This window comes from Clarias gariepinus, chromosome 9, assembly GCF_024256425.1.
Source record: "Clarias gariepinus isolate MV-2021 ecotype Netherlands chromosome 9, CGAR_prim_01v2, whole genome shotgun sequence".
Taxonomy (NCBI): Eukaryota; Metazoa; Chordata; class Actinopteri; order Siluriformes; family Clariidae; genus Clarias; species Clarias gariepinus.
Window position 1 is genome coordinate 31,590,054 of NC_071108.1, and position 12,447 is coordinate 31,602,500.

The 12,447-nt window shown below is 43.5% G+C and overlaps 1 protein-coding gene across 9 annotated transcripts in view; it reads right to left on the reverse strand.

The window, feature by feature from the left end:
• Positions 1-12,447, reverse strand: part of LOC128530252 (AP2-associated protein kinase 1-like) — a 43,116-nt gene that overhangs the window by 18,284 nt on the left and 12,385 nt on the right. For 8 of the 9 annotated variants that reach the window (XM_053504073.1, XM_053504072.1, XM_053504068.1 and 5 more), the window contains exons 3-15: positions 11,432-11,540; positions 11,149-11,291; positions 9,237-9,358; positions 9,058-9,139; positions 8,743-8,875; positions 7,039-7,142; positions 5,954-6,033; positions 5,133-5,290; positions 4,302-4,468; positions 3,711-4,091; positions 2,972-3,165; positions 2,599-2,795; positions 2,440-2,514 (exon numbers count right to left, since the gene is read on the reverse strand). In XM_053504073.1, the coding sequence (XP_053360048.1) occupies positions 2,440-2,514; positions 2,599-2,795; positions 2,972-3,165; positions 3,711-4,091; positions 4,302-4,468; positions 5,133-5,290; positions 5,954-6,033; positions 7,039-7,142; positions 8,743-8,875; positions 9,058-9,139; positions 9,237-9,358; positions 11,149-11,291; positions 11,432-11,540 (1,945 nt within the window). The remainder of the gene's footprint in view (positions 1-2,439; positions 2,515-2,598; positions 2,796-2,971; positions 3,166-3,710; positions 4,092-4,301; positions 4,469-5,132; positions 5,291-5,953; positions 6,034-7,038; positions 7,143-8,742; positions 8,876-9,057; positions 9,140-9,236; positions 9,359-11,148; positions 11,292-11,431; positions 11,541-12,447) is intronic. The other variant, XM_053504074.1, reaches the window with a different exon arrangement.

Consider the following 12,447-nt stretch of genomic DNA (forward strand, 5'->3'; position numbering starts at 1 on the left):
ACCTCTGTCTATACTCACAGGACTTTAAGGGACAGGACGGGCTGGGACGGGTCATGGCGCTCAGGATACAGAGCAGCACACCCGCTGCTTTGTCCTTTTTACTGGGAGTGGAGGGAAAAAAATTAAACAAATCAAAAGTTCACCCTTTGAGATCAAGGATTTTCTCCTGATAGGCATTATCAAGATAAAACCATGGACATGGAAATATTAAATATACATTTAAATCCGGTGAGCCCTCAGAAAGAGCACAGGTCCTTCCTTACAGTCTATCTGGAGAGTGCTGCTGTATTCGAACAGAATAAACAAATTCTCCTGGTAAATAAAGACGTCTGGTAAGTACGACGATGGTTTAAACATGATGGGGGTGTGTGTGTGTGTGTGTGTGTGTGTGTGCGCGCGCTAGTGACGCAGGTGCCTTTCCCATGACCCGAGTGTACACAGAAAGCTATTCTAATCAGTTTGAATCCGGCTACAAATAGTTTACCTGTGTGTGTGTGTGGTGTGTGTGTGTGGTGTGTGTGTCATTAGATCCAGAGAGGATCAGCCAAACCCTGATTATGTAACAACTACAGGGATTAAACAATCCTCTCCCTACTATGAATATAACCCTGGCAGCATGCACCGCACCTTTCTCCAAAGGGACAAAAGCCATATGATAACTTATTTTGACTACTCGACTGTTCCCTCTCTCTCTCTCTCTTTCTGTCAAGCTACCTGTACACGTGACGTGGCACTCATGAGTCTCCAGTCCTGTCTGACTCATCCTGGTGCCCCGCTTCTGGTTGGAGTTCTCGTCACCTCCTGTCTGCTTGGGACATGTGTGTTTGTGTGTGTGTGTGTGTGGTGACTGAGAGAACGGTTCCACTCAATGACCAAGAGGTCCTTGGACCCCGCAGTTGCAAGCAGGTTGTCTGTGATAGCTTGTCACAAAATAGTATACCAGGGACTGATTTATGGTTGTTCTATGCGATCTCACACAAATCTTTTAATTCTTTGTAACAATGACCATTGATGAAAGTCCCCTACGTCCAAACATTTGAGTTTTCGAAACTTTCGAGGATACAAAAGACGTGTTTGTACGTGTTAAATAAAATCTTTTGATCACTTGTCCAGTGCCCTCTACAAGTGGAAGTGCAAACCCAGGATGTCCAAAATCAAGTGTAAAAGCAACAGCGATGAAGCTGGCACTGCTCAGATGCGCCAAGCAATAATGATGAAGACAATAAGGTCACTATTAAGTCACTAGTTGTGACTTACGAACAAATTAGACTTACAAACAAGCTTTTGGAACAGAACTCGTATGTAGGGAACTTACAGTATATATATATATATATATATATATATATATATATTATTTCTATATATTATTATTTATTTTTTTATCAACCAATTACAGTCCTTGCATTGCTGCATCATCTCTAGCAACGGGGTTAACCACACCTACTCTCACTAAGATAAAGGTTTCTGTACTTTCTATACTCACAGTTGCTCTGAAAAGTTTCCTAAATCACTTTTAGTCTAGGACACTCAGCTAGGACTTTTTAAGCTAAGATAGGAGCTCTCTGAGAGAATTCTAAGAAGCTTTGTGAATACAGGCCCTGATCTTTAGCTCCCTCCACAGATTTTCAATTGGATTTAAGTCAGACAAAATACAAACCAACAGCAAAGAGCATCTGTTTTTCACCTGTTGAGTTGATAAAAACAGTGTAATTAGGATGCTTTAGAATAGCTTGGACGATTTGGAATGGTATAGAACTTTGGATTTTCCCATAGACTGGGACAGTTTGCAAAGGGTATAAATAATTTTGGACACGCCACTTTTTGTTCAAATGTAAATAAAAGCTATGAAATATTTTTTCCACAATGATGCCTCTTGTACATCGAAGCCTGTGTCATTTTTGGACCAAAAAAAAAAACTTGCTGGTTGAATCAAAGTAACTTTAAGTCAGAATTTGCAAGGGGTATAAATAATTTCGGGCTTGACTATATATAATTAATTTTAGATCCTGGCAGTAACCAAACATGGTCTTTTTCGGTCATAGAAGACATACAATACAGTATAAGCTATGTTCAACTTTCACACAGTCAACAAAAACAAAACGGCTGCTTGTGACTGCCTTGCTCCATCTCGGTGACCAGCCAAACCCTGGCCACAAATCCACACGTCAAATTGAAGGTCACGTAGTTTTACCGTGGTATTTTTATTTCCAGATATGTAAACTTACTTAACAAAACACAAAAGAGAAATGCAAAACCTTGAATTTACACTTGTTTGAGAAAAAGACTATGACAATAGAAAGAAAGAAAGAAAGAAAGATAGAAAGATAGAAAGAAAGATAGAAATAGGGAAGGAGGGAAGAACCAGGATGAGACAGAACAGGAGCATGAACGTTCCCAGAGAAAAAGAAGGAAAGTACAGTTAAGGATATGCGTGTATACCTGTGCACTGAGGAAAGGCTGCAGGTTGTGAACCTAAAATCAGGTTCTCTGTGGAGGTTTTCTCTGGTGGTTTTGCTGTAAACACACACACACAACTTGATCTACATGTACCATTCATTTTTTTATCCATCTTTGATATCAAAACCTCACTGATCTCACCATCCAGTTTGGCAAAGTCTTTGTTCAGCAGCTCTTCAGCTGTCAGTTTGGAGAAGTTGTCATCACCAAACGGGTTCCAGGAAGACTGCGCCACTGCGTCTGCCTTAGGGGCAGCAGGCTGGGTACCGACCTCACCCGCGGGGTACACGCTCTGCTGAGAGGAGCGCGGCGAGCCGGAAGGGGTGGTGCTCGCTGATCTGGAGCAGAAACACAAAGCTAGCTCAGCTTGGTTGTGGTCAGATTTAAAAATAATTTCCTAAAGACTGATTGATTCCATAGTAGGAAAAAAAAAAAAGACGTGTGCAAAATGCTATAGGAAATGTTCTGCAGACTGATCAATAGATGCATGGATGGATGGATGGATGGAGCTCACTTGGACTTGTTGAGACCGGCTTCGGCAGCAGCTGCCTGCAGGAGCTGTGTCGACTTGCTAACAGGAACTCCAAATATGGTGCTGTGCGTGACGTCACTCAGAATGCGCCGGTGACCTCCGCGAGGAGCCACCTTAGGAGATGAGGGCGGAGTCAAGGAGCCCACTTTATGGCCCGTGCGCCCACCTGCATAGGGCTAGGCAGAGAAAACACTTCCTTTTAGTAGAGATATCTGGACGACATATCAGTGATGCAATCCCAGTAAGAAATCTGGAAATGGAAGACGGTTAATCAGTTCAGGAAGACGCATAAACGTATATGTTTATGGTTGGAAGGTTGAGGAAGGGAAATGAATCACAACAAACCAACCAGGAACCCTACTAAAGGACCACTGCTACCATTAATTCATTCATTGATCATGACAGAAACAGAAGGAACCCAGAGTATAAATAATTAGTTGAAAAGTTCAAGCTTTTAAATTTTATTAATTCAACAGTTCAAATATTTGTACGTACAGTAAAGGTGAAGTGCAGCCATGAAACATCAGAAGAAACTGTTCCACTCGAGTTGTGTACCCAAACATGCCTTTCTCCATTACTAGCTACTCTAATAAAATTTTAACACCATCAGAGCTAGCCGAGACATGATGCTATCCCTAAAACCCGAAGACGACAGGCACACAACTCCAGGGACAAACAAACCCAGGAAAAAAAAGATCACGTCCAGCAGTTCTTAAATTACCATCTGCTCAGAACTCAGGTCAGGATCTGCTGCCCCCTGTTGGACTGGAGGAGAAGGAGGAGACGATGTAAACGACAGAGGGCTAGAAGCGAGAAGATTAGTCGCCGGTGGCTGCTGCTGGATTGATGAAGGAGGAGGAGGAGCCATGGCTTTAATTTTTGTGCATCCGGGTGCGGTTTGGGAATTCTGCACAGGAGGGGGAGGGGCCATGGCTTTGGTTCTGGTCTGCACCGGGGCTGGTGGAGGACTCTGTTGAGAAGGACTAGGAGTAGGAGTAGGAGTAGGAGTAGGAGGAGGAGGGGCCTTGCCTTTGGTTCTTGGTGCAGGTGAGGTGGTGCACTGATCAAGCCGTGGGTAGAGATTCTGCACTTGGGGTGGCGGCTAAAACCAGTAAATCGGGTCAAAACACAAGGTTAAATAAGTGGATTAAATAATAAACTGTGTGTGTGGGTTACTTTCCCCCCCCCCCAAAAAAAAAAAAAAAACCCTGAAGTGTTTTATTCCTCTTAATCCACATCATTAAACTTCATTTACATCAACAATAACACGTTTCTCAGCAAAACAACACGAAATGTATGGTCCGAACTGTACCTGCTGCTGAGGCGGGTAGAACCCCGGAGCTTGTGGCTGAATGAAAAGCTGCTGGGGCGTGGCCTGAGGAGGAGTGGGCGTGGCCTGCAGGGATGCCGGTGTGGCTTGCTGCTGAGCAACAGGAACGGGCTGCTGAGGCTTCTGAGCCGGAGAGGCAACGCTTACGTCTGTAAAGTGACACATGCCGACGTGTTTAATTAAGGCAACACTTTGAGAAAACATTTGTCAGTGCAAAAGTTTGTGGACGCCCGAACAAGCATCAACCAATGCTTTTTTTTTTTTTTTTTTTTAAAAAGCACCAAACACTTCGACCCTGTTTGATTGGTACTTTCCCTGTATATACACTCTAAACGAGCAGTCATCACGTTTCATCAGCTCATTAGCGCTCACAAAGTCAAATGGCATCTCAGCAGGATTTGGACTATTAAAGCTCAATAGCTGGAGAATATTATTAGCCAGGATAAAAATAAAAAAAACGCTCATTCGCCTGTCTAAAGAAAGAAAAAAAGACACATTGATTAAACCTACAGGATTGCTAGAGTCGATCAATTCAGTTCAAACTACAAGGAGGTTCCTGTGATGTTCTTTAATGGCTTTAAAGTAGCTGCTTCACCCTTCTCCAAATCCTCTGCTCAGCATGTTTCTGCCAGATGATGCTGTAACCATTTGACTAAATTTGTTTCTGACTAAATGTGATCTGCCTGCTGAATTCTATTTAACCTTGCACACACACACACACACACACACACACACACACACACATACACAGATGTGGATTGTCTTTGGAACTCGACCCTGTGTATGATCGTTTCCAAAATCTCAGAAACTCACTCATAGGCTGCGCGGGTCCCACTGGAGCGTTGGCTCTCTTCCGGGGCGTGAGGGCGGGCTGTATGGGCAGCATGCCCGTGACCGCTTGAGGCTGGCCCGCTTTGGGCCGTTGCCGTGGCGCTATGGAGGTTTCCAAGGTCGGGATCGGATCAGTGAGTCTAAGGCAAAAAAAAAAACCATATATCTTGAATTCTTCATTCACATAGCACAAACATCTCAGTATAGGTATACAGTGTGAGGGGCGTTCAAGTAAAACCGGGACTTATGATTATTTTGTATTTTTTTCTTTGTGAATGAAGGCGACGGACATTTAAAGGAGGACATACTGTACGTCTATGGATGACAATCCCACTGCAGTCGTTCCTGTTAATATTCGGAGATTGAAACGCCTGATCCTTGAAAATCACACACACATCTGTCTATGGGAACTGTAGACCCAATCATACACCAAAACCACTTGCACGTTTACAGGAACTCGTCTGGGAGTTACTGCCACATCACCTGTACAATCCTGACGTCCCTCCAAGCCCTTTCCACATGTTTGGGCCGTTAGAGGAGTTCCTGGGAGGCCAGTGTGTCAGACATGAATCAGCCCTGAGAAATCTTTCTACCTTGATGGTATCCAAGCACTAAAGTGAAACACTGGGATGAGTGCATTAGTGTAGCAGCGGATTATATAGTGAAATATAATCTTATAAAATTATACATTTCCGATGGTTAAGAGTTCTTAATCCTCAGAAATGTTTTCTGCGCAATAAAAAGTCCCGGTTTGACTTGAACACCTCTTATATACTGTATGTACTCGGTGTGCGCTCTCTCACCTGGCTTTAGTCTGACTCTTTTTGGCGACAGCTTCGCTCGCTCTGATTGGCTCAGGAAGCTTCGTGGGAATCTGAGAATTCTGGTTTCGTTAAAAAAAACAAGATCACAATAACGAAGATCAGTTATTAATCAATGAGTAAATTCTTAAAGAATATCATAAATAAGAATGGAATTAGTATATATTACAAGTTTAACTTAAAGCAGTCAAATCTGAGTTTATGAATTTAACAAAAAATAAATTAAATCTACGGGGCGAGTCGAAATTTATTTATTTATTTGTTTTTCTACATTACCCACAATTCTGCTTAAACTGATGCCCACAGTGGTGCAGTAGGACTGCAGTCTTTTGAACAGATCATCGGCATCAGCTTTCACTCTAGTACTTATATTCACGCTCATCATCTTGCAAATCGCCTCTTTAGTGGAGTACGACTGCAATGCATTCTGGGACATTCAGTCGATTGTTTTCATCAACAGCTCCACTACTTCTACACTAGAGTGCATCTCATACAGGTCTAGATAGCGGTTAAAAAGAATAAAGTGTTATCTCCATAAAGTTTCTCCAACATGAAGCACAAAAACAGCGAGCGCTGTGATCCCGCACATTCTAACAAAAGCCTATTCTGTACCGGTGTAAGAGACACCACAGGGGCAGAGGTCACTGAAACACAACAATGGCTGCGCCCCAGTGTTTTTCAGACCCCACGTGCTGCCGTCAATGCCACTCTGCAGCTTCGCCGTCCCTGACGTGCCGACTCAATGCATCCATTATAGCTTCGACACAACAGCGTGCCACTGGATCGCAGCCAAGACGCAGCTGGCAGCGGAAACCTACTTCCTCCGACTTCCCCTGACGATGCGAGTGGAATAAATCTAACAGGAAACGGCTTTCGCGGTTTAGCAGCACAACATGGGCGTTGAAGAGAAAAGAGCAAACGCAGAGCACTGGCTCGGTGATCGAACCCTTCGGGGGCTTTGAAATAATAAACAACGTGGCACAAAGCCGACTCCTTGGTGCTGCAGGGGTTATACGCTTTGGAAGAAAGAAATTCATCAAAAAAATAAAATTTAATATTCAGCTCACGTGGACGTTCTGTACTGGACAGTCCTTGCGTGCAAGCTTGAAGGCGAAATGAGACACCTGGTAGATATCAGGCCTTATGTCAGGGTCTGGTTCCAGCATGTAACCTGGAGACAGATAAGAGATGTTTAAAAAAAAAAGGAAAGAAAAAGAAACGGGAAACAGACAGGTATGAGTTACAAATGAAAAGGAAATAAAGAAAGAAAGAAAGATACAGAAACAGGCATGAGATGAAAGAGGAGACATGATGTAGACAGACAGACAGACAGACAGACAGACAGACATGGCAAATAGATACAGGAGTATGATGCAGACCTGTGACAGACGGACAGACATCAAATAGGCATAGACAGACAGCCCTGAGACACACAGACATGCAGACAGACATGATATAGACATCAGATGAATAGACAGACATGAGACAGATGGACAAACAAACATAACAGACTGTCAGGCATGACATATCAAACTGAGACAGATGGCAAGACAAACGTGAACCAGGGAGACAGTTTAACGGACATACAGGCACACACAGACAGACAGGCAAGAAATACATAGACAGACAGATAGACTGACTGATATAAAGGATACAGACAGACCCATATAAGACTGACAAACAAATATCAAACATACAGACATATATGAATAAGACACACTGACAGATGAATAGCTGAACATTAAATACTCAGAAATGGGCAGACATATGAGAGACAGATATGAGACACCTAGATATGAGCTAGACAGACATGAGAAAGACAGACTGAGAAATGAATAGCTGTGCATTAAATACTCAGATATAGGCAGACATAAATGAGACATAAATGAGACAGACATGAGAGACAGATATGAGCTAGACAGGCTGATATAAGACAGACAGACAGATGAGGCAGACCGACAGATATGAGCTAGAAAGACTGATATGAGACAGGCAGACAGATATGAGACAGAAATGAGATAGGCAGATGAAACAGACAGACATGAGAGACAGATATGAGCTAGACAGGCTGATATAAGACAGGCAGACAGATACGAGACAGATATGAGACAGAAATGAGATAGGCAGATGAAACAGACAGACATGAGAGACAGATATGAGCTAGACAGGCTGATATAAGACAGGCAGACAGATACGAGACAGAAATGAGACAGGCAGAAACAAGACTGAAATAAGGCAGACAGATATGAGACAGACAGGCCGATATGAGACAGACAGATATGAGACAGACAGGCCGATATGAGATGGACAGATATGAGACAGAAATCAGACAGACAGATAACAGTATGAGACAGGCAGACAAATATGACACAGACAGGCCGAAATGGGATAGACAGATGAGACACAGACAGCCAGATATGAGCCACACACACACACACACACACACACACACACACACACGAGACAGGCGGACAGACTGACGTATGACTACATGAGCATTATACAGACAGAGACCTGCGATAGACAGACATGAAATAAAGAGAGAGACAGTGTGACAGACACACACACTGGGGATGAATAGGTAATTAGGTAGACAGATGCACAGATGGACAAACAGATACAAGACAGCCAGACAGATGAGACAGACAGGTGAGAGACTGACAGACAGACGGATGGATGGAGAAAGAGACAGACAGGTGTAAGCTGTGTAATCAGGGGCATGTGACTGAGGCTGGTTAATACGGCACGGGTGAGTGATACGTGTGACTCACGTATGAGGCAGTGCATGTCGTGCGAGTAGCGCGAGTTGTCCGGGATGGTGAAGCTGCCGTCGCAGATGGCCACCTGACTCTCTCCGAACGGCAGGGTGAAGAAACACAGCTTATACAGCAAGCAGCCGAGAGCCTGTGGGGAGCAACACACACACAAACAAAATTAAATCACCCACATCACCAGTCTGTGACATCAATTTTAGCTCTAATGCCGAGCACACGATTAACACTGTGTGTGTGTGTGTACAAGTGCCCCCAAGGCAGTACAGCAAAATAATGGTTGCTGTTTCTAGGAAAACTCTAGACAGTCCTCACCCAGATATCAGCTTTGGTGCTAACGACTTTCCCGCTGTACAGGTTGACCATCTCTGGAGCTCTGTAGGACAGCGTGGTGTACCTGCACAGCGCGGAAGGGGACACACACAAATACGTTAAATCACCTGAGAGACAACAAACAAGTAAAATGACAAAAACAAGACAAAAACATAAAGCACTTTTTAATCTCCTCCTCTACGACGGCCGGCCCGACGGCCTGAGGGTCCTGGAACCTGTCGGTGGCGGAGCCGAAGTCACACAGGACGTAATGACCACGGTCGTGCAGGAGGATGTTCTCCACCTGAGACACAGGGACAAAGACAGACAGCAATAGAAACCATTAGTTGGGTAAAAAAAAAAATAATAATAATAATTTACCCGATCTTGCTGTTACTCTACATATAGTCGATCAGATCGAGAATTTTCTAAAGATTTACAAAGGAGTTTTTTTACAATTGTAATTTAATGAATTGTTTATGACTCCACCTTTTCTTTAGGCCACACCTCCTACTTGAACATTGATTACTCAGTATCTCATAATCATAATTCTTCCAGGGTTTTCGGCTCCATCCATCCTCTCCTTAACCCTGAACATTTTCTCCAAAGAAAAGCATCCACAAAATATCATGGTACCACCACCATGCTTCACTGGTAGGGGGATGGGGATGAAGAGTTCAGGTTTTTGGCTTTATTACACTTCTCACATCTTTCTCCAAAGCTACGGTGCAAATCATTTCTGCGAGTTCTCTGTGCTCGCCCGCAGGGGTGCGGTGTGTTTCGAACGCCAACGTCTCCCACGCAAACACGCCAATCGGCTCGAACACATCTGGACTTAAGTCAACAAACCTAATCGAGTCGCACACTCTCAGAGTGTTTAATCCTGTTTCGCAACTTGGTCTGAGGCGTGGGTGTGTCGACGTGCAGTCGGCCCGGTCCTGCGCCTGCAGCTCTAATCTCACGACTGATAACATTTAAAATAATTACGAAATTAAGGCGGCGTTCGCTTCGCTCTAGCGATACTGTAGCGATTAAAGGTTCCATGTCTCATTATGTCTTTACCGTAGAGCTCCTGCAAAGTGTGTGTGTGTTAATGCTCTAGCAGAAACACCACACAGATAAGGCATTTTTTATACCTCCAACTGTTTCACTTCCTTCTCCGAATCTGTTATTTCAGTGTTTATGGAAATGAGCTACTGATGGGCCACGCCCCTCCAGCAGAGCTGAGCAACAAGATAGGGTAAGGAAGCCTCTTATATGAGGTCACATGAGGAGGAAAATCGAATTGTCTTGTTTAAGACCTGACTGATACAACTATGAGAAAAGAAGGAAAATCAGCGAATGCCGTTTTTTCCCTTTTTTTTTTTTTTTTGTCACACACCGGAGCCTCGGCTTAATGTCTAAAAATGCATTAATATAATAATAATAGGTGACCTTTAAATGTGATCGCCAGAGTTTGATATAATTGTATCACCTACAATAACGATCTAAGGAAAGTTGTCGAATTTGTTATGTAAGTAAGAATTTGTTTAGAAGTTTTAAATATATTATTTTTCTTTTATAAACCTTTGAAATAAATTACCTCGTTAAAGCTACCACAGACCTTTAACGTTGTAAATCTTGCCCTTATACCTCCATAACTGCCATCAATCAGCCTAAAAAACTAGGGACGGGAGTGACCAGGATCGACCCGATAGATTATCACAATACGAGTAGATTTGTATTGCGATTCTGTAAGTATCCCGAATTTATAAACATCCTGATTTGTTTTTTCGAAAGTCGTCATAATTCTAAATAAACTTAGCAAATAATTTGCTCCTACCACACAGGACGCTGTGCTGCCTTACCAACGTGTCAATAGTTTAGCGTACACCACCTGCAGGATTATAGTGGAACTGCCATCTGGAATCGTGATTGGTAACCAAATCGATTTCTTTCTTCCTGTCTCTACTAAACACATATCCTGTTCTTTTTTCCAAACTGGTATTTTCACAAACATGCACGAGACAAACTCTGCACTGCAATCGCAGGAGCATCCCTTTAAAACAGCGGACGGTTTAAGAAAATGGGGCGGAGCCTTCAAGCTGCTCGTACTTTGAGATCCCGGTGAACGATGGGAATTTTGCGTTGGTGTAGCCGCGTGACGGCTTCGCACGTGTCACAGAAGATTTGCAGGACTTCCGGCTCGCTGAAGCCCGTCTGCAGACGCTGGTTCATCAGATTGACCACCTGACCACCTACACACACACACACACACACACACACACACACACACACAGAGAGGAAGTCATGTTGAATGATTAAAACAGAGTGTGTGTGTGAGACAGACAGAGAGAGAGAGAGAGAGAGAGAGAGAGAATGAGACGTAAGTGCTGACCTCTACAGAAGTCCATTAGTATCAGAACTTCCCAGACATCTCCTGACCCCACGGCCGTGACGCTGGAGTCCAGGTAGCCGACTATATTTTTGTTTCCCACCAGATCCCTCTGTAAACAAGCACACACACAACAATCAGGATGATGAGCTCAAACAGCTGTCCGCTCACGGTAAAGACCTTGAGTTAGGGCCGGATGAGACGTGGGCGGCCAAAAGTCTCGAGTCAACACTGCGGCTTTATCATTAATGCGCTGGCAGCCGGGGTCTAAGGACTAAAGGCGGTAACAATGACGATGACGACGTTCATATTTCCGCCTCAATCACCCGCTCTCTCTTTCTATCTATAGTTAATTACACATTCTCATTTCATAACTTATAATCAGCAGCTGCCGTTCGTCACCCTGACGATCATCTGATCGTCAATAATTTACATTATCTGAGTCAGAACTGGTGCAATTCCTACACGATGAGAGGCAGGGGCCGTCACCTGATCGAACAGGATCCTTTATATTCTGTCTTATAAGAAACGATCAGAGCGTGATCGAGTTCGATATTTTAATTAAGAAGAAAGGGTTTTCCTTTTGCTGGCAAACGGTTAGCGCGTTTATTTATTCCAATCGATATGGCGGCTGTCCCGTAAAGAACGTACCATTAAAAAGTTATTTAATCCAACGAGGTAATGTTCATTCGTTTAGACAAAACGTGTTCTTTTATTCATTGAATTCGATATAAACTAGTGGCGCGTCAATCGATTAAAATTTTTTAATCTAATTAATCTCAGTCGTGGTCTGTGATTAATCGTGATTAATCGCACCCAGATTTACTTGAGTATTCAACAAATGTTTTTTCATTTTAAATCTCTCTCCCAGTAGTAGGGGGCGGGGCAACCCACCAACAGTGGGCCATCCTCAGATCCATCCTAGAGGCTTAGCCGCCTGAGAAATAGATTAATCACGTGCACTGGCCTCCCAGGAACCCCTTTAATGCCCTAAACATGTTCACGTTCAGTGGTTTAGC